Raw genomic sequence first — 20,667 nt, 5'->3', positions numbered from 1 at the left:
ATTCCTTTTCTCTGCCCTGGAGCCTTAAGGAGACTGTAATATATTTTTAACATCCCAAAAAGTCCAGTAGAAATTGTCAATTTAGCTACCTATTGCTAGGCTGTGCATGCCAAATAAAACACCAAATTTCTTTGCTTCTGCTTGGAATTGCATCAGGTTAGGTCATACTGATTACCTCATGTTGATCAGAAGTTTCTCTGTGATTCTCTTGATATACTCGAAAGAGTTACGCATGAGTCAGTGCAGTGTAATGGGTAAAGCCCTAGGAAGAAGGGTCAGCAGGTAACGTGCTGAGTCCATCTTTGGCTTGCTTTGTAACTATTAGAAATTTCATGTTTAAATTACATCATTGTAAAGTAGAGCAAATCTTTCCCTTCTTATGAAAAGGAGGAACTTATAACTACAAGAAAAATCTGAGTCATTTCTCTAATGTGGTAACTCTTTTTTTTTTTTTTTTTTTTTTTGGCTGCGCTGTGGCATGTGGAAGTTCCCAGGCCAGGGATCAAACTTGCGCTGCAGTTTCAACCTGCACTGTAGCTCCAACAGTGCCGATCCTTAATCCATTGGTGCCACAGTAGAACCTCCAGTAACTCCTCTTTCAAAAAAATTTTTTTGTTACACTCGATTTACAGTGTTCTGTCAATTTCTGCTGTATTGCAGAGTGACCCAGTTTTACATATATATATGTTCTTTTCCTCATATTATCTTCTATCATGTTCTATCACAAGTGATTGGATATAGTTCCCTGTGCTATACTGTAGGATAACTCTGCTTTTAGTGTCTGAAACCTCTTATATCAAAAACAAGCTATATTTGAGAGTTTCAACCACAATGTGTTTTTTCTTTTCTTTTTTGAAACTGTATCTTTTGTTGCAGAACCACCTGAGCCACCGGCACAAAACAAACATGTGTGGAAGTCTTGTGAGCACTGACTGTAGTTTCCTCATCTCTCACCTCTGTATTCCGACAGCTGTAGCACAGGGCCTGACACGTAGTACATGTTTCGGAGACATTGTTAATGAATGAATGAAGGGCTTCCTGGATTCAGTGGCTTTACTGTTACATGTTCTGAGCATATAAAAAGGTAGACGTGCTCTGTTTTCAAGGTGCTTACCAGACCTGGATCTATTATGTCATAGCTGGTATTTATTGAGCTTTTAACATATGCTAGGCAGTGTGCCATGTGCTTTGCCTGTACTGTGTCGTTTACTCCTCCTAACTGTTCTGTAAGGAAATGGGTGTTATGCTCCATTTAAAAGGTAGGAAAATGGAGGTGCTGTGGAGAGAAGTTACTTATTCAAGTTAGTGGCTGGATTACTTTTCACAGTGCACTGTGAAACCTCTGTCATTTCGGGGCAGGTACCCTTAACCACCAGATGATGCTGATCTAGAATTGGCAGACTTGGGTACTGGTCATCTCTGCGCTCACTCATTTGGGGGCAAGTTTATTTACTTTGCTGAATCTTATCTCTAAAATGAGAATAATGATATCAAGCCTGTTTTAATCTTATTTTTAATGGCGGTTCCTGGGCTAGGGGTCGAATTGGAGCCTTAACTGAGGCCTGTGTCTCAGCCACAGCAGCGTGGGGTCCAAACTGCATCTGCCATCCACGCTGCAGCTTACAGCCGCACTGGATCCTTGCCCACCGAGCAAAGCCAAGTATTGAATGCACATCGTTACAGAGAAAACTTTGTGTCCTTAACCTGCTTAGTCACAATGGGAACTCCATTAATCTTAGCTATTTTTTTTTTTTTTTTTTTGGCCTTGCCCACAGCATTTGGAAGTTCCAAGGCCAGGGATGGAACCCACAGCTGCAGCCTGAGCCACAGCAGTGATAATGCTGGATCCTTAACCCACTGTCCCACCAAGGGAGTTCCTTAATAATGTTATTTTAAAACTGCCTTTTGGAGTTTCCATGGTGGCACAGCAGAAAGGAATTTGAGTAGGAACCATGAGATTGTGGGTTCGATCCCTGGCCTCGTTCAGTGGGTTAAGGATCCAGCATTGCAGTGAGCCGTGGTGCAGGTCGAAGACACAGCTCAGATCTGGCGTTGCTGTGGCTGTGGCTTAGGCCAGCAGTTGTAGCTCTGATTTGACTTCTTGCTTGGGAATCTCCATATGCCATGAGTGCGGCCCTAAAAAAAGATGGAAAGACCACAATAAATAAATAAAATATAAAACTGCCTTAAAAAAAAATACTTTACTGTGGTTGGAATACTGAGATAATAAGACAACTGAGTTTTCAAGAAATTTAGATAATAGAGATAGACATGTAACTTGATCACATGTCTGTGGAGTCAGGACCTAAACCTTAGTCCCTCTGGTGCCCACAGCCTTGATCGTAGGTCCATGTGAAGGTGGTAGCAGAATCTGCGGGCATGGAGGAGGTCTCCAGAGAGAGTTTGGAGAGTGAGAAGAGTAGAGAGGGAAACACACCTGAATGAGGAGTCCGTGTCGGGTTTCTCCTGTGGATCTTAACGTGACATGTGCTTTTGTCTGTCCCCTTTTCTGTAGAGGTCCGCATTGCTGCTGTGGAGGCGCTTTGCATGCTGGCCCAGTCTTCACCCTCTTTTGCTGAGAAGTGCCTGGATTTCCTGGTTGATATGTTTAATGATGAAATTGAGGAGGTACGTCTGCAGTCCATACATACCATGCGGAAAATCTCCAACAATATCACCCTTCGAGAGGATCAGCTTGACACTGTCTTGGCTGTGTTAGAGGTGAGTGATCGGTTTGTTACCCCTTTCTTCATCAGCACCTACCAAATGCCACTTTGTGTTTTTTCAACCAGACATTTTTTGATGCAGTAGTGTAAAGGCAACACAGTTGTGCCTTCTCATCACACAGCTTCCCCACGACGGAGGAGACTGACACAGTTTGAATAAAGTTTAGTGTTGCCGTGATCAGGAAAGGCCCGGATGCCCTGGGAATACTGAGTCGTCTGAGGTACCGTTGGGAAGACAGGAAAGAAAGAAGGATGCCGAGGTGGACACTCGAAGGAGTAGGACTTAATGAGGCATTTTCTTCTTTGACTTTTTTTTCTTTGGAAGTATAGTTGACTTAGAATATTCTGTTAGATTCAGGTGTATGAGGCATTTTCTTAGGAAGGAGCAGCCCTGATGGTGGTAAAGGGAAGTGTGCCAGAGGGAGCCGTGTCTAAGGGTCCAGAGGTGAAGTGAATATGGTGTTTTCAAGGAATCGGGAGCAATTCGTTGTAATATCGCAGAGCGTTGAGAGATGGAGGAGGGAAAAGAAGTGGCTATAGAGAAGGCAGGAGAAAAATGATGAAGAATTCTTGTCAGCCTTTGATTTGATTTAATTCTTCTAGTGAATCATAGGATGTTACGGCAGGAAGGGATCAATTCATTCACCCTGTAGTTTTACAGAAAAAAAGTAATTTGTTTGAAGTCATACAGGCACTAAGTGTCTGTGCCAGGATGTGAACACAGATTTGCCTCTCAGGCTGTGCAACTCTTTGTGATTCTTGAATTATTTTTCTAAAGTGTCTGGATTTTATTTGTGACTTCCGAAGTTTTCAAAATATTAGTAAATGAGATTTTGGCCTTTGGTGCCCCCTCCCTCCCCTTTTTTTCAGAGATTGTGAAAGGGATGGCAATTGATGTTTACGTGTTGAGCACTTGTTATGGATTTCTGCTGTGTACTTTATAAAACAGGTTATGTGCTTGGCTTTGAAGTTCTCTGTCATTCTCTCGGTTGCTAGCACTTCTGCTAAGGTTTCTCCTGAATTATAAATTCTTACGGTTTTTCAGGTATCTTTTCCTAAGAAGATAAGTTTGCATTTCATATCTTCTTCTCTGTGGCTGGTCTCTGTGGCCTGCCCCCTCCTTTCCTTTTTAGTTTTTCTTCCCCATCGTACTTTACCTTGAACTTTATGCCATATTCACCCCCCAGTCATGCTGCTTTTCTTCACCATTTTACCTTCACTGTCATTTTTTTCCCCTCTGCCTGCAAACCTGCCGCTTTTCTTCACATATCAGCCTTCCGCTTATTCCCGGGATCTACACTGGGTAGTATATCTGGGAAAGCCTTCCTTAACTGACTACACCGCTGGGTGGGCTAAATAGCACTCATATTTTCATTAACACCCTTCGTATGCTACTGTAGCATTTACTAGTATGTGTCTGTTTATTTAATTCTTTATACCACAAGACTGTGAGCTTCTCGAGGGGCCAAGGGCTTTTTCATCCTTTAATTTCGAATGCTGTGCAGTGAAGGCACAGTAGATGCTCAGTATGTGTTAGGTCGCTGAGCTATGTCCCAAGCTATCATTTGACTGACCAGCTTGTTCATAGGGCCACAGACAGGTTTATTTGTGAGCACCTTTGTATAAAACTCACCAAGATTTACTTAGATCTAAATTCCTTGAGTCGGAGTTCTTTCCGTGAAGGTGAGACTCACAAACTTCCGTCTGTCCTTCTACGCTGCTGCTCACTGCCCTTTGGGTTTACGCTGGCAGTGTACCTCACCGCTGGAGCGTCCGCCGGCTCACCTTCCAGCTTAGGTCCATCTTTCCTTCTTTTTTCTCTTCGTACTTTCTTTTCCTTCTTACCCTCTCTCCCTTCCTTTCCTCATTCTTTCCCTCCTTCCTCTTCTTCCTTTCTTTGACATTGAGCTCATAGGAAGTCTCATGGGATGTGTATTCTAAAGAGATGTAGAGGGGGAGTTCCCGTAGTGGCACAGTGGTTAACGAATCCGACTAGGAACCACGAGGTTGCAGGTTCGATCCCTGCCCTTGCTCAGTGGGTTAACGATCTGGTGTTGCCGTGATCTGTGGTGTAGATTGCAGACGCAGCTCGGATCCCGCGTTGCTGTGGCTCTGGTGTAGGCTGGGGACTACAGCTCTGATTAGACCCCTAGCCTGGGAACCTCCATGTGCCGTGGGAGCGGCCCAAGAAATAGCAAAAAAAAAGACAAAAAAAAAATTTTAATTAAATTAAAAAAAAAAAGAGATGTAGAGGGAACAAAATGATTTCACAGAGTGCCATCTTAAACAGAAGTGACAGAAATGAGAAATTTCCCCATAAAGTAAGTGATTAGTAAAAGGCTTTCTCAGTTTATGCTGAGTCTTCAATGAGAAAAGGAAGTCAGCCATGTGAAAGTTGGAGGAAATACCTTCAGGTAGAGGCAGCAGCAGATGGAAAGGCTCTAAGGTACCGCTGAGCCTTGGTGTTTCCAGGATAGGGAGTAAGAACGCTGGTGCAGGTGGAACACGGAACGTAGAGAAGCGGAAGTGATCTGAGATGAGGTCTGAGAGGCGGGTGGGGGCAAGTGGAGTGCTTTGGAGGCTATTGTCAGATGTTTGGATTTTATTCCAAGTATTTTGGGGGTACCGTTGGAGGATTTTATGCGGAAGGTTAACAACAATTTACCGCTCTTTCACTCTACATAGCTCATTCTTGAAGTTTTCTTGAAATTCATATCAGATACATTAACTCTTTCCTCATTCCTTCACTTAAGGCATAATTATTGAGTACCAAGCTCATGTGTCTCTTACTGCAGTTTTCACACTTTTACCATTTATGGGCAGGTTTAGTGTATTTGTCGCATGGCCCTGATGAGATTGTGAGCTCCTTCAGAAGAGTGAACATGGTGTACCCTTTATTGTACTGTCTCCGTTTAATGTGGTGACTGCGCATGGAGGGTGCTTGGTAAACAGTTCCTAAGACAAATCGGTGCAGGTTAACTGTATAACTGGGGAGTTCTTAAGAAACACACAAGTCAAAAAATTGTTTTCTGGAGTTCCCTTTATGGCTCAACAGTTAACAAACCTGACTAGGATCCACGGGATGCGGGTTCGATCCCTGGCCTCGCTCATTGGGTTAAGGGTCTGATGTTGCCGTGAGCTGTGGTGTAGGTCACAGATGTGGCTTGGATGCCATGTGGCTGTGGCTGTGGTGCAGGCCAGCAGCTACAGCTCCAATTCGACCCCTAGCCTGGAACCTCCGTATGCCGTGGGTGCGGCCCTAAAATAGCAAAAAAAAAAAAAAAATTGTTTTCTTAATACTTTGAAAATTGTTTCTCCGGTACATTAAAATAGCTGCCTCTTATCTTCCCATATGAAGATTTGTTCATATGGGAAGTATTATATCTTACTTAAACCTGTAACTTACAGAGCCAGACAGATCTAATTAGTCTGTCAATCTTTCTCTTCCGTCCTTTTTTCCCCTTTGTTTTTAATATTTATCGACCACCTCTTATGTGCCAGGCCCTTTGCTGAGGGGATACAGCAGTGAGCATAAGCCATGGCCCTGCTCTCATAGACCTTAGAATTTATGTATAAGAGACAGATAAATCAGACACAAACGAAGGCGTAATATAAGCTGAAATAAGGAGCTCATGACAGTAAGGGAGGTGCCATGGGGTGTATCATGGGGCACTTGGTCTTTAGGGGTTGAAGGGGTACAACGATTAGAAAAGGCTCTAAAAAGGAGTAAGACACTAACTTGGCTGGATGCACTGGGGCTGTGAGGTATGAGGACATGTCGGGTAGAGGAGCAGGGCGTGTAGAAACTGGAGAGTGGAAACATGGCACCGTTGAGTTGAGGGACCTAGAGAAGGCCTGGCAGTGACCAGCTCGTGTCTGCTATGAGAGAGTGTGGAGGGGCAGGTGGGGCCAGCTCATGCAGAGCCTTGAAGGTCACATTGGAAGGGCAACTAAAAGCTATTAAAGGATTTTTAGCAGTGTTTTTATCAGCCTTGTAACTTGGGGCAAATTATTTAATCTTTCTGCTTCTTGGTTTTCTTGTCTCTCAAGTGAGAATAATTTCACCTGTTCATATGTTTCTTATAAAAATTAAATGAAAGAATTCATGGAAAGTGCTGAGCATGGCGCTTGGCACAGAGAAAATGTTCGTATGGTGGTAGTGCATAATACAGACACACCTCATGTTAGTGTGCTCTGAAGATGTTGCAGATTCTGCAAATTGGGCATTTGTGGCAGCCCTACGTGGAGCAAGTCTATTGATGCTGAGTTTTTTCCTTTTCCCTCTGCCCCACAACTGATCAGTGCCATTTTTCCAACAGCATTTGCTCACTTCATGTCTCTGTCACATTTTAGTAACTCTTGCAATATTTTAAACCTGGAGAATAAAGAGGACATGTTTCTATCCGACTTTTGGAGAAGAATCCTCTGATTCTTAGGTTTTGTTATGTGGATATGGATGTGTCTTAAATTTTTTAGTTCGATTGCTTTCATATACTAAGTACAACTTAAAACTGTAAAACTTTTGGGAGAAATACTTGAAACTTTGGCATAGACAAAGATTTCTTAGATATGACACCAAAAATGTAATCTATAAAGAAATAGGTAAACTGGACTTTATTAAAATAAAAAAGTTCTGTGAGTTCCCTCGTGGCTCAGCAGTTAACGAATCTGATTAGCATCCATGAGGATGTGGGTTTGATCCCTGGCCTTAAGTTAAGTGGGTTAAGGATTGGCATTGCTGTGAGCTCTGATATAGGTTGCAGATGCAGCTTGGATCCTGCGTTGCTGTGGCTATGGTGTAGCCCAGCAGCTATATAGCTCCTGATTTGACCCCTAGCCTGGGAACCTCCATATTCTGCAGGTGCAGCCCTAAAAAGCAAAAAAAAATAAAAAAATAAAAAATAAAAAGTTCTTCTAAAAGACACTTTTAGGGGAGTTCCCATTATGGTGCAGCGAACACAAATCTGACTAGTAACTGTGAGGTTGCAGGGTTGATCCCTGGCCTCTTTCAGTGGGTTAAGATTCCAGCGTTGCCGTGAGCTGTGGTGTGTAGGTTGCAGATGTGGCTCAGATCTGGTGTTGCTGTGCCTCTGGCGCAGGCCGACAGCTGTAGCCGATTCGACCCCTGAGAAAGTCCATATGCCACAGGTGAGCCTTAAAAAAAGAAAGAGTAGTTCCCGTCATGGCACAGTGGTTGACGAATCCGACTAGGACCATGAGGTGAGGGGATCCCCCTTGCTCAGTGGTTAACGATCCGGCGTGCGTGAGCTGTGGTGGGTTGCAGACGCGGCTCGGATCCGCATGCTGTGGCTCTGGCGTAGGCGGTGGCTACAGCTCCGATTCGACCCCTAGCCTGGGAACCTCCATATGCTGGGGTGGCCCCTAAAAAGCAAAAACAACAACAAAAAAAAAACTCAGTATGCACAAGTAGCAGAAATCATACAACGCTGTAAATCTACTCTAAAAAAAAAAAAAAAGAAAGAAAGAAAAAAAAAAGACACTTTTAAGAAATTATAGGAGTTCTTGTTGTGGTTCTGTGGAAACGAATCCAACCAGGAACCATGAGGTTGCAGGTTTGATCCCTGGCCTTGATGAGTGGGTTAAAATTCTGGCGTTGCCATGAGCTGTGGTGTAGGTCATAGACGTGGCTCGGATCTGGCGTTGCTGTGGCTCTGGTGTAGGCTGGCAGCTACAGCTCCGATTAGACCCCTACCTGGGAACCTCCATATGCCACAGGAGCTGCCCTAAAAAGGAAAAAAGACCAAAAAAAAAAAAAAAAAAGTAATTATAAAGGCAGCATAACCATGTGAACATACTCAGTGTCATAGAACTATATGCTTAAAAGGTACATTTACTTAAAATGGTTAATTTTACATTATGTATATTTTTCCACAATAAAGAGATAATAGGACCAGATCAAACACATATAATGCCTTTGATATATAAACTGTACAAAAAGAGAGGGGGACACACATAGAGAGAAGACAATGCGAAGCCACAGAGAGAGTGCCGTTGACAAGGCAGTACAAGGAATGCAGGGTTACCAGAAGCTCAGAGAAGGGTGTGTAATAGATTCTTCATCGTAGCCCTCAGAAGGAGCCAACTCTGTTTAAATCTTGATTTTGGACTTTAAGCCTCTAGAACTCAGGCAATAAATTCCTGTTTTTCTAAGCCAAAAAAAAAAAAAAAATTTTTTGAAAAGACATACCACAGACTGGGGAAAAGATAATCACAAAACATACATCCGATAAATAATATATAAAGAATTCTCAAAATTAGATAATAAGAAAGCAGACCAGTCAGTTAAAAAATGAGCAAAAGATTTGAACAGACTCTTAAGCAAAAAAGATAACAGTAGCGAATAATAAACAAACGTGTGAAAACATGCTTAACATGATTGGTCAGTAGGGAAGTGCAAATTAAAACCACGGTGAGATATTACAACACACCTGTTAAATTGGGTAGAAAAAACAAACGAAACCCTGACAATATCAAGTGCTTTGAGGACGGGACAAAAGGACCCTAGGGACGTGTTTGAATGATACAGGTCTTTTGTATCTTGATTATGATGGTGGTTACATAATTATGTATTTGTTAAATTCATTGAAGTGTACACTAAAAAAGGATGAAGATTACAGAATGTAAATTATATGTCAGTAAACCTGACTTTTAAAAAATGCTTTGGAGGAGTTCCTGTTGTGGCACAGTGGAAACAAATCCAACCAATATCCATGAGGAAGCAAGTTCGACCCTGGCCTTGCTCAGCAGGTTAAGGATCTGGCATTGCCGTAAGCTGTGGTGTAGGTCAAAGACGCAGATCGGATCCTGTGTTGCCCTGGCTGTGGTGTAGGCTCTGATTCAGCCCCTAGCCTGGGAACCTGCATATGCCAAAAGAAAAGGTGCCCTAAAAGACAAATAATAAATAAATCCATCCATCCAAACTAAAACTGCATTAGATACTTTGGAAGATGCTTAGATCCATTAAAAACTGGTAAATTAAGGAATTATCCATTTATCCTTCCTTTTCCTATACAAAAGGAACAGCTAGGGTTTTTTTTTGTTTTTGTTTTCGTGGAATTTTTTTCTTTTTTCAGGCCACACCTGGGACATATGGAGGTTCCCAGGCTAGGGGTCTAATTGGAGCTGTAGCCGCCGACCTACCTATGTCACAGCCGCAGTAACTCGGGATCCTTAACTCACTGAGCAAGGCCAGGAATCGAACCCGCAACCTCATGGTCCTAGTCGGATTCGTTTCCGCTGCGCCATGCTGGGAACTCCAGGAACATCTAGTTGATAAGTAGAAGTTTTTCTTTGTAGAAGTATTCTTGTTAATATATGAAGAATGATAGGATTTATGTTTTACAACTTTAATAAATTGCTGGATCTGGGAAGTGATCTTCACTGGTTATTAATATCACAAGAAAGAAGCAGACATTATGTAGCTCCTGAGGGAAGTACACAATACCACCTGTGAAGTGGTCTTTTAAAAAAATTGGACCTGAATCTGGTCAGTTTTCTACATCAAACTCACATCATAGGATATACAGGGAGAAATTGCAAGGGAAAGAAAAAAAGTGGGATGTAAAGAGATTTTTACATATTGAAAAATTCTCAAGGGACCTTTTTTCCTGTTGCAATGTGCCCATGTTCTTGGAGCCTGACTAAAAAAACCTTTCTGAATCAAGGAAATCTGTGTATGGAGTGGATTTTTTTTTTTTTTTTTAGATAGCAGCACCCGCAACATATGGAAGTTCCTGGGCCAGCTGCAGCTGCAGCAAAGCCAGATCCTTTAACCCACTGCACTGGGCCAGGGAGACAACCTGTGCCTCTGCATTAGCCCAAGCCACTGCCGTCAAATTCTTAACCCACTGTGCCACAGCAGGAACTCCTGGAGTGGATATTTGTTATTAAGGAATTATTAAAATTTTAGACATGACATTGGTTTTGTGGATTTTTTTTAAACAAATAATCATTTTTCAAAAGAGGTATTATGAAAATATTTACCAACGAAATGCTGTGATTTATCTGGTTGACCTCAGAATCATCTGGAAGGAATGGGTAAAAGTATTAATGAAAAAAGATTGGCTCTGAGTTAATCTACTTATATATGTGCTTCAAATTGTCTATATTAAAATGTTTTAAGAAACTGGCCATGGAGTTCCCGTCGTGGTGCAGTGGTTAACGAATCCGACTAGGAACCATGAGGTTGAGGGTTCGATCCCTGCCCTTGCTCAGTGGGTTAAGGATCCAGCGTTGCCGTGAGCTGTGGTGTAGGTCAAAGACGCGGCTCAGATCCCATGTTGCTGTGGCTCTGGTGTAGGTCGGTGGCTACAGCTCCGATTGGACCCCTAGCCTGGAAACCTCCATATGCTGTGAGAGCGGCCCAAGAAATGGCAAAAAGACAAAAAAAAAAAAAAAAAAAAAAGAAAAAGAAACTGGTCAAAAAAACGATACAGATATATCAAATAAAAGTAAAACTATCTATATCCATTTACATTAGTGTTAAGTTGTTGGTGAGCTTTTCTAATCATTTTAGTGAGGTTGCACACAAGCTGTCAGGGAGGGAAGAGGCCACTCTGATGTCATTTGGTACCAGCTCTTTTTACTCTGCTGCAGCCACACTGCTGTTTTTCTTTTTTTTTTTTTTTTTTTTTTTTTTTATTTTCCCACTGTACAACAAGGGGGTCAGGTTATCCTTACATGTATACATTACAATTACAGTTTTTCCCCCACCCTTTCTTCTGTTGCAACATGAGTATCTAGACATACTTCTCATGCTATTCAGCAGGATCTCCTTGTAAATCTATTCTAAGTTGTGTCTGATAAGCCCAAGCTCCCGATCGCTCCCACTCCCTCCCCCTCCATCAGGCAACCACAAGTCTCTTCTCCAAGTCCATGATTTTCTTTTCTGAGGAGATGTTCATTTGTGCTGGATATTAGATTCCAGTTATAGGTGATATCATATGGTATTTGTCTTTGTCTTTCTGGCTCATTTCACTCAGTATGAGATTCTCTAGTTCCATCCATGTTGCTGCAAATGGCATGATGTCATCCTTTTTATGGCTGAGTAGTATTCCATTGTGTATATATACCACATCTTCCGAATCCAATCATCTGTCGATGGACATTTGGATTGTTTCCATGTCCTGGCTATTGTGAATAGTGCTGCAATGAACATGTGGGTGCATGTGTCTCTTTTAAGTAGAGTTTTGTCCGGATAGATGCCCAAGAGTGGGATTGCGGGGTCATATAGAAGTTCTATGTATAGATTTCTAAGGTATCTCCAAACTGTTCTCCATAGTGGCTGTACCAGTTTCCATTCCCACCAGCAGTGCAGGAGGGTTCCCTTTTCTCCACAGCCCCTCTAGCACTTGTTATTTATGGATTTATTAATGATGGCCATTCTGACTGGTGTGAGGTGGTATCTCATGGTAGTTTTGATTTGCATTTCTCTTATAACCAGCGATGTTGAGCATTTTTTCATGTGTTTGTTGGCCATCTGTATATCTTCTTTGGAGAAATGTCTATTCAGGTCTTTTGCCCATTTTTCCATTGATTGATTGGTTTTTTTGCTGTTGAGTTGTATAAGTTGCTTATATATTCTAGAGATTAAGCCCTTGTCAGTTGCATCATTTGAAACTGTTTTCTCCCATTCTGTAAGTTGTCTTTTTGTTTTCTTTTGGGTTTCCTTTGCTGTGCAAAAGCTTTTCAGTTTGATGAGGTCCCATGGGTTTATTTTTGCTCTAATTTCTATTGCTTTGGGAGACTGACCTGAGAAAATATTCATGATGTTGATGTCAGAGAGTGTTTTGCCTATGTTTTCTTCTAGGAGTTTGATGATGTCCTGTCGTATATTTAAGTCTTTCAGCCATTTGGAGTTTATTTTTGTACACTGCTGTTTTTCAACCCCATTCACATCATGGCCTTTATGTTTGCTGTTCCCCCTGATGATACATGTAAAATGCCCCACTTATCCTAGCACTCTTATTCTTAACCTGCTTTATAGTTTTTCCACAGAACTTATGTTTGACTTATGTATTTAGTTTTTTTTTTTTTTTTTGTCTTTTTTTGCTATTTCTTTGGGCCGCTCCCACGTCATATGGAGGTTCCCAGGCTAGGGGTCGAATCGGAGCTGTAGCCACCGGCCTACGCCAGAGCCACAGCAACGCGGGATCTGAGCCGCATCTGCAACCTACACCACAGCTCACGGCAACGCCAGATCCTTAACCCACTGAGCAAGGGCAGGGACCGAACCCGAAACCTCATGGTTCCTAGTCGGATTCGTTAACCACTGCGCCACGAAGGGAACTCCTGTTTTTTTTTTTTTTTTTTCTTTTTAGGGCCATACCTGCAGCATATGGAGGTTCCCAGGCTAGGGGTCGAATCAGGGCTACAGCTGCCGGCCTACAGCACAGCTCACGGCAATGCCGGATCCTTAACCCACTGCGCAAGGCCAGGGATCGAACCACATTCTCATGGATACTACTTGGATTTGTTTGTGTTGCACCACAACAGGAACTCCCTAGTTATTTATTTTTATCTTCTCACTAGAAGGAATCTTCTGAGGGCAGGGACTGGATTTTAATTACTGCTCTGTCCCTAGCACTTGGTACATGGTAGGTGCTGATAAATGTTGACTATTTAATAAATGTTGAGTAACTGTTGAGTGTACAAATGAATGAGTGAATAAACAGATGAATTCTTCAAAAATCGCTTCATATTTTACCTCCTCTGTGAAGTCTTCTCGACTACTCAGCCCCCCCCTTTCTGAAGATTGAGAGGTTCTCTACCCTCTGCCCCCGTGTAACTTGTACAGTCCTCCGTAATTGCTAATCCATAGTGATTGCTGTTATTATTATTATTACCTTTTTTTTAAGGATTCATCCAGAGATATTAGAGAGGCTCTTCATGAACTCTTATGCTGCACTAACGTTTCAACCAAAGAAGGGATTCATCTGGCACTGGTGGAGCTGCTGAAAAATTTGACCAAGTACCCTACCGATAGGGACTCCATATGGAAGTAAGGAATTTTTTTTTTTTTTTTTTTTTTCTTATTTGCTCACTGAGTCTAAATAATGTGGCAACTGTACAGTGTTGACATTATTCAGTGGATTGTCATAGATTGAGGGTGTGGCCCTCAATTTTGCCTTCAGTTTAGAAGCCTGATTCAATTTGTCTGCTTCCTAAATTGAATATCACATTTTAGTATGTCCCTGCTATGTGTTTACTCTATGCCAAACCCTGTAGTAAGAGTTTCAGGTACAGAGATAAGTTGATTAGATTTCCTTTTTTCTCCTATATAGTATTTTTTTTTTTTTTTAGGATCACATGTGCAGCATATGGAAGTTCCCAGGCTAGGGGTCACATCGGAGCTGCAGCTGCCAGCCTACACCACAGCTACAGCAACAGCAATGCCAGAGCCAAGACGCATCTGTGACCTAACCACAGCTCACAGCAATGCTGGAACCTTAATCCACTGAGAGGGGCCAGGAATTGAACGCATGTCCTCATGTGCCAAGACCAGCTCAGCAGGTGAGGACTGAAGAATGGGTGCTGTGAAACCTAAGAAAAAGTTAACATAAAACAAGACACAGAGACATTTATCTTTTTTTTTTTTTTTGGTCTTTTTGCTATTTCTTTGGGCCGCTCCTGCGGCATATGGAGGTTCCCAGGCTAGGGGTGAATCGGAGCTGTAGCCACTGGCCTACGCCAGAGCCACAGCAACGTGGATCCGAGCCGCATCTGCAACCTACACCACAGCTCACAGCAACGCCGGATCCTTAACCCACTGAGCAAGGGCAGGGACCGAACCTGCAACCTCATGGTTCCTAGTCGGATTCGTTAAGCACTGCGCCACGACGGGAACTCCAGACATTTATCTTAATTAAAGGTGGGAACCTGGGGACTCAAGGTCTCAGGGACCTAGAGCGCTGCCTCAGGAAACCACACTGCTTTTATTGTGCTCTTTAGGATGACATCAAGTGAGGAGGGGGTTGTAGGTGCAGGATGTAGTTTTTTTTTTTTTTAAAGTTCTTTTATTATTTTAAAAGTCACATAGCTGTTAGATGGTTAAGCTTTTATTCTGACCTTTAGGCATTTAACAGTCATTAGCATTGAGGAAGCTTAGCATTGGCTGTCTAAGCATAGCATCTAGAGAATCATCATTGTGCTTCCTATCTGCGGTAACCCAGCATGCCTAGGTTTGCGCCTTGTTCTCCTTGCTGATGCATATTCTGCTAACAACTGCTCATAAACCCCTTGGGACCATGAGGTTCCTCCTTCTCTTATTATAACAGGACATACCATGCTGCGCAAACAGAGCGCCCATCTGCACAGGTCCAGCATGCCTAGACCACACATTCTGTCCTCATTCAGCTGACCACATGAATAACTTATGCCTTTTGGTCTTTGTTCTTAAGCTTAAGTCATTTACCAGCACTGCGACTGTTTTACAAGCAGGAAGATGGGGTAAAGTGAAGCAGGACAAGATGGAGTTTTCAGCATAGAAAATAGAAGCAGGGAGGCCAAGAAAATATTGTAGAAACATGTCTCCTGACACTCATGGATACTAGTCGGGTTCTTAACCTGATGAGCCACAACGGAGACTCCCTTCTCCTAGGTAGTGTTAATCACTCCTTTGTCTATTTCCGTCATTGTAGAGATTGGAGGAAGGGTGGATATTTGGTCTTCAGATGGAGAATCACAATCGTATTTTCCCCTGATTACCTCTGGCTTTACTGAGTGAGTCAAGATTAACACTGTGCATGAATTGCTGTTTAAAGAGCTATTTGCATACATTTAATATAAAAGTGTGTGTTCTTGGAGTTCCCATTGTGTCTCAGTGGTTACGAACCTGCCTAGTATCCATGAGGTTTTGGGTTCAATCCCTGGCCTTAAGGATCTGGCGTTGCTGTGAGCTGTGGTGTAGGTATGTTGAAAATTAAGATAACCCTGGCTCGGGTCCGTCAGTGTCAGAAAGTGAGACACGTGCACAAGGAGAAATCTCGGCAAGGCTCTTTACTTCTGCAGAAGGGCGCAGGTACTCCGAAGCACGCTCCGAACAAAGGACCCTCCCTGTTTATCCCTAATGCAGGTGATGTACCTGTCCCCTTCCTATTGGTTGGGTCGGAGTGCACATTCTTCCCAGTTGGCTAATTTGAAACAAGTTGTTACTGAGAAAAAAGGTAAAGAGGAAGGGGTGGCAGCATCGATTCAGCCGAAACCAGAGCAAAATGGAGTCACCAAGATTTCCTTTGATAGAAAAGACATTATGTTACTTTCCGCAGTATTCCGCCCCCCCCGCCAAAAAAATTGTGTGTCCTTGTGCTCCACATATTTAAGTGAGCTTATGTGATGAGATCACTCCAAATATTTGGCTTATTCATTTAAAAAAAAATTGTTTCTGAAAGTAGAAAAGCTGGGTCAAATCAAGAACTTGGAAGATACATTAAAAACTACAAATACCAGGGGAATCTTGCTTTAGGAAATGTTCTCGATATCTGGTTCTATTTTTGCCAGTTCCTCAAGTTTGTTCAGTCCAGTTCAGCTCAATTCGTCGTGTATTTATTGATTGCCTTCACGGAGCACTCAGTGATTGGGATGTGGGGGTACAGTGTCCACCAAGGCGCAGAGAGTAACAGGGCCAAGAAAGGTCAGAAACCTAGTGAATCAACTTCTTCCCCATAGAAGGAAAAACGGGACTGGGGAAAAGTGCACGCTTCTGAAAATATCAGGTGTTTAAAATGTGATGCCTTTCACACTTCATATACTGATGAGTTTGTTCTTAGGGTTTGTTTTCCCTTTTTTGCTGATCCACCTATTCTCCAGTCCCTGGTGAAGTCCCATCTCCTTTATGAAACTTTCTCATCATAGTGATCTCTTCTGCCTTTGACAGGTAGAAAGCAGAGTTTCATTTATTTGAGAGTTCATTACCTCGTGGTGTTAGTCATCTTTGCCTCAGCTGGATTATAAACTCAGTGAGAACATTAAATTAAGATTGACATTCCTTTTCAATTTCAGAATTTAATAATAATAAAAATGTGTAATTACCAGCACATGTGTAGTTCTTTATATCTTACAGATGGCCTTCATGTAGTTATAATAGTTACAGCCAATTAATAATAGCTAATATCTAATATCTAACTGCATTCTCATGATATGATAGACACCTTGCTAAATACTTTCCATTGATTATTTCATTTAATCCTTAAACAACTGTATGAGGTTTAATCCCATTTTGTAGGTAAGAAATATATCTGCTCAAGGTAACACATCAGGTCTTTTCTGATTTCAGAACTTCATCCAGAGTATTGGTTAGAATTTTTTGCCTATAAGTAACAGAAAATCTGATTAAAAGTGGCTTTAGGAGTTCCTGTTGTAGCTCAGCGGGTTAAGAACCTGACTAGCATCCATGACAATGGGGTTCTATCCCTGGCCTTGCTTAGTGGGTTAAGGATCCAGAGCTGCGGTGTAGGTTGCAGATGTGGCTTGAATCCATGTTGCTGTGGCTGTGGTGTGGGCCAGCAGCTGCAGCTCCGATTCGACCCCTAGCCTGGGAACTTTCATATGCTGCTGGTGTGGCCCTTAAAAAAAAACCCCAAAAAAACAAAGTGGCTTTAACAATAAGGTCTAATTTAGAAGTCAGAAAGTTTATTTCAGGATTGGCCATTCAATGGCTTAACAGGGTTAGTACTCTGGTTGATTTCTCTGCCGTTTTCTTGGCTTTCTCTTCATAGTTGCAAGATGGCTACATCATAAGACTATCTTCAGACAGAAAGAAGAGGGCAATCCCTCTCATGCCCTTCTTTTTTATTTGGTTAGGAAAACATTCCTCAGACACTCCCAGCAGACTTCCCCTCTTGCTCTGTTGACCAAAACTGGGTTACTTGACCATCTGCACACCAGTCACTGGAAAATGGGAATGGGCTGCCAGGATGGGTGTAGACCAGCTGTGGTTGAGCCCTTGGGCTGGTCCTACCTTCTCTGAGTACTTTGCTACCTACCTGATACCTGAGTAAAATCAGGGTTCTCTTGCCAAGGAAGCTGGGAAATGGTTGTTAATCAAATAAGCTGTAATAATATGTCATGTCACAGCTCTTTTATCTTCATAATAAACAAGTTTTTAGATGAATTAACTATGTCCCAGAATAATTGAATGACTTATCTGAAGTCAGAGGTAACAAAAATGGATGACTGAGAATTTGTGATTCTGAATTAGGTTTTCTGATTCCAGTTCCCAGTACTTTTTTTTTTTTTAAGGGCCACACCTACGGCATATGGAAGTTCCTAGGCTAGGGTTTGAACTGGAGCTACAGCCGCCACCCTCCACCACAACCACAGCAATGCCAGATCTGGCTGCATCTGCGAGCTACACTGCAGCTCATGGCAAGGCTGGGTCCTTAACCCACTGAGCAAGGCCAGGGATCGAACCTGTGTCCTCATGTATTAGGCTCTTTTCCACTGAGCCACAGCAGGAACTTCCTCCAATTCCCAGCACTTTTTAAAGCATTTATTAACTTACTAACGAGGGACTCTCTTTTTGTTTCAGGTGCTTGAAGTTCCTGGGAAGTCGGCATCCAACTCTGGTGCTCCCCCTGGTGCCAGAGCTCCTGAGCACACACCCGTATTTCGACACAGCTGAACCGGACATGGATGACCCAGCCTGTATCCTCTGTGCAGAATCCCCCAACCTAGCAGGGAACATTGTCATCTTTTTCTGCAGTGCAGCTTGGGTGGTCTGAGAAGTTTGGGTTTTCGTTTGTTTGTTTTTGTTTTTCCTCCTCGTTTCTTTTAGGTAGGAGTATATCCGGAAGGAGCCTGGTGGTTAGTAGTTTTCATTCTTACTTTCACAGAAATTCAACTTTGCCATTTAATACTACTACTAAATTTTATTGAGCACCTACTATATCCTAATACTGTTCAAATACTTCATACATTTTATCACTGATCTTTCAAACAACCTTAGAAGGAGGTATTATTTCCAGCTTACAGATGAGGAAACTGAGGCTCAGAGAGGCTTAATAACTCTCCAGACCTGAGCCACGTCTGTGCCCTACACCACAGCTCACTGCAACACCGGATCCTTAATCCACTGAGCAAGGCGAGGGATCAAATCTACATCCTCACGGATGCTAGTCAGATTTGTTTCCGCTGAACCATGATAGGAACTCCTAATTCTGTTTTTTTATTTTTATAGTGCAGTTGCAGAATTTTTTAAAAGATCCTTGTAATTGACATGCTAACCAATGTGTGAACCCTGTGTTAACCTCTAAAAAAGGCACATCCCCGATGTCTTTACCTCTAAAACGCAATACCGAGTTCCTCATGGCACAGTGGTTAACGAATATGACTAGGAACCATGAGGTTGCAGGTTAAGGATCCAGCATTGCCGTGAGCTGTCGTGTAGGTCGCAGACATGGCTCGGATCTGGCATTGCTGTGGCTGTGGCGTAGGCCGGTGGCTACAGCTCTGATTTGAGCCCTAGTCTGGGAATCTCCATATGCCGCAGGAAGCAGCCCCAGAAAAGGAAAAAAGACAAAAACAAAAACAAAAAATCCCTGCAATACTATGATTATTTGAAATTTGGCTCCTCAGAGAAGGACTCTTGGGATACATGCTGTTACACATTCCCCAGGACATATTAAAGTGGCCTGAAAAAAAAAAGGTAAACACTTTTGGAAGCATATTATGTTAATGTATTTTTCTGGGTAGTTGGAACATTGTGTTATTTAAGAAGTATGTAAGTGACAGAGACTGGCCCCAAATGTAGAATCAATATTAATTAGAATTTTTTTCCCCCGACATAAAAGAGGTCTTGAGGTAAGGAGTCTGGCGCTGGTATAGCAGCTCTACATTATTGTTGGTAATCCAGGCCCCTTCTGTTTTTCTCTCCTGCCATTTTCAGTTGTCCAGAATTGTTGCTAGAACTCCAGTCATCAGGTCTGGGTTCTAATCAGGAAGTCAGAGGATATTTGGAATAAAATCAGTATTCTATTAGTGAAGACAAGGGAACAGTGGATATTAGGTAGGCAAATAGCAGGCTTTGCCATAGGGATACATGCAAAGATTGGAAGGTATGTCTTTTAATTTCTGATTTTCCCTCTGTTATAAAATTAATATACATAGAAACAATTTTAAAATAGAAAGAAGAAATTTCATATTTAGTACCCAGAATCATACTATTCACAATAATTGACAGTCAAGTTTCTTTTGTCCTGCCCTCGTCATACAGAAGTTCCTTGCCCAGGGATCGAACCCCAGGCACAATAGTGACAAACCATGTTCTTCACTGCTTGGCCACCAGGGAACTCCTACAGTTAATATTTTGACATGTTTCCTTCTCCCTTTTTAAAAGCTTGGGTTTGGAATTTGTGGGTTTCTTTTCCTTTTTCTTTTGTCTTTTTTCCTTTTCTAGGGCCGCTTCCCTGGTATATGGAAGTTCCCAGGCTAGGGGTCTAATCAGAGCTGTTGCTGTTGGCCTACACCACAGCCACAGCAACGCTGGATCCTTAACCCACTGAGCAAGGCCAGGGATTGAACTCACAACTTCATAGTTCCTAGTTGGATTCATTAACCACTGTGCCATGATGAGTAACTCCTCTTTTCCTTTTTCATCTGTATCTGTGGCATATGAAGTCCCAGGCCAGGAACTGAATCTCAGCTATACCTGTGACCTCTGCCACAGATAGCAATGCTGGGTTGTTAACCCACTCTACGCCACAGTGGGAACTCTTGTTATTTTTTTAATTAAAAATTTTTTTTCTTTTTATGGCCTTACCTGTGGCATATGGAAGTTCCCAGGCTAGCGTTCAAATTGGAGCTGCAGCTGCTGGCCTATACCACAGCCACAGCAATGCCAGATCTGAGCCGAGTCAGCAACCTACACTGCAGCTCATGGCAGTGCTGAATCCTTAAACCATTGAGCAAGGCCAGGGATGGAACC

General features: G+C 42.4%; 1 protein-coding gene across 1 annotated transcript in view; it reads left to right on the top strand.

Annotated features, from left to right (window-relative positions):
- INTS4 (integrator complex subunit 4) overlaps window positions 1-20,667 on the top strand; it is a 119,063-nt gene that overhangs the window by 53,666 nt on the left and 44,730 nt on the right. The window contains exons 11-13 of the mRNA XM_021062562.1: window positions 2,516-2,721; window positions 13,604-13,746; window positions 18,274-18,389. Coding sequence (XP_020918221.1) covers window positions 2,516-2,721; window positions 13,604-13,746; window positions 18,274-18,389 — 465 coding nt within the window. The remainder of the gene's footprint in view (window positions 1-2,515; window positions 2,722-13,603; window positions 13,747-18,273; window positions 18,390-20,667) is intronic.

Source organism: Sus scrofa, chromosome 9, assembly GCF_000003025.6.
Source record: "Sus scrofa isolate TJ Tabasco breed Duroc chromosome 9, Sscrofa11.1, whole genome shotgun sequence".
In the NCBI taxonomy this organism is placed as follows: Eukaryota; Metazoa; Chordata; class Mammalia; order Artiodactyla; family Suidae; genus Sus; species Sus scrofa.
This window is presented reverse-complemented; position numbering and strand designations above follow the sequence as displayed.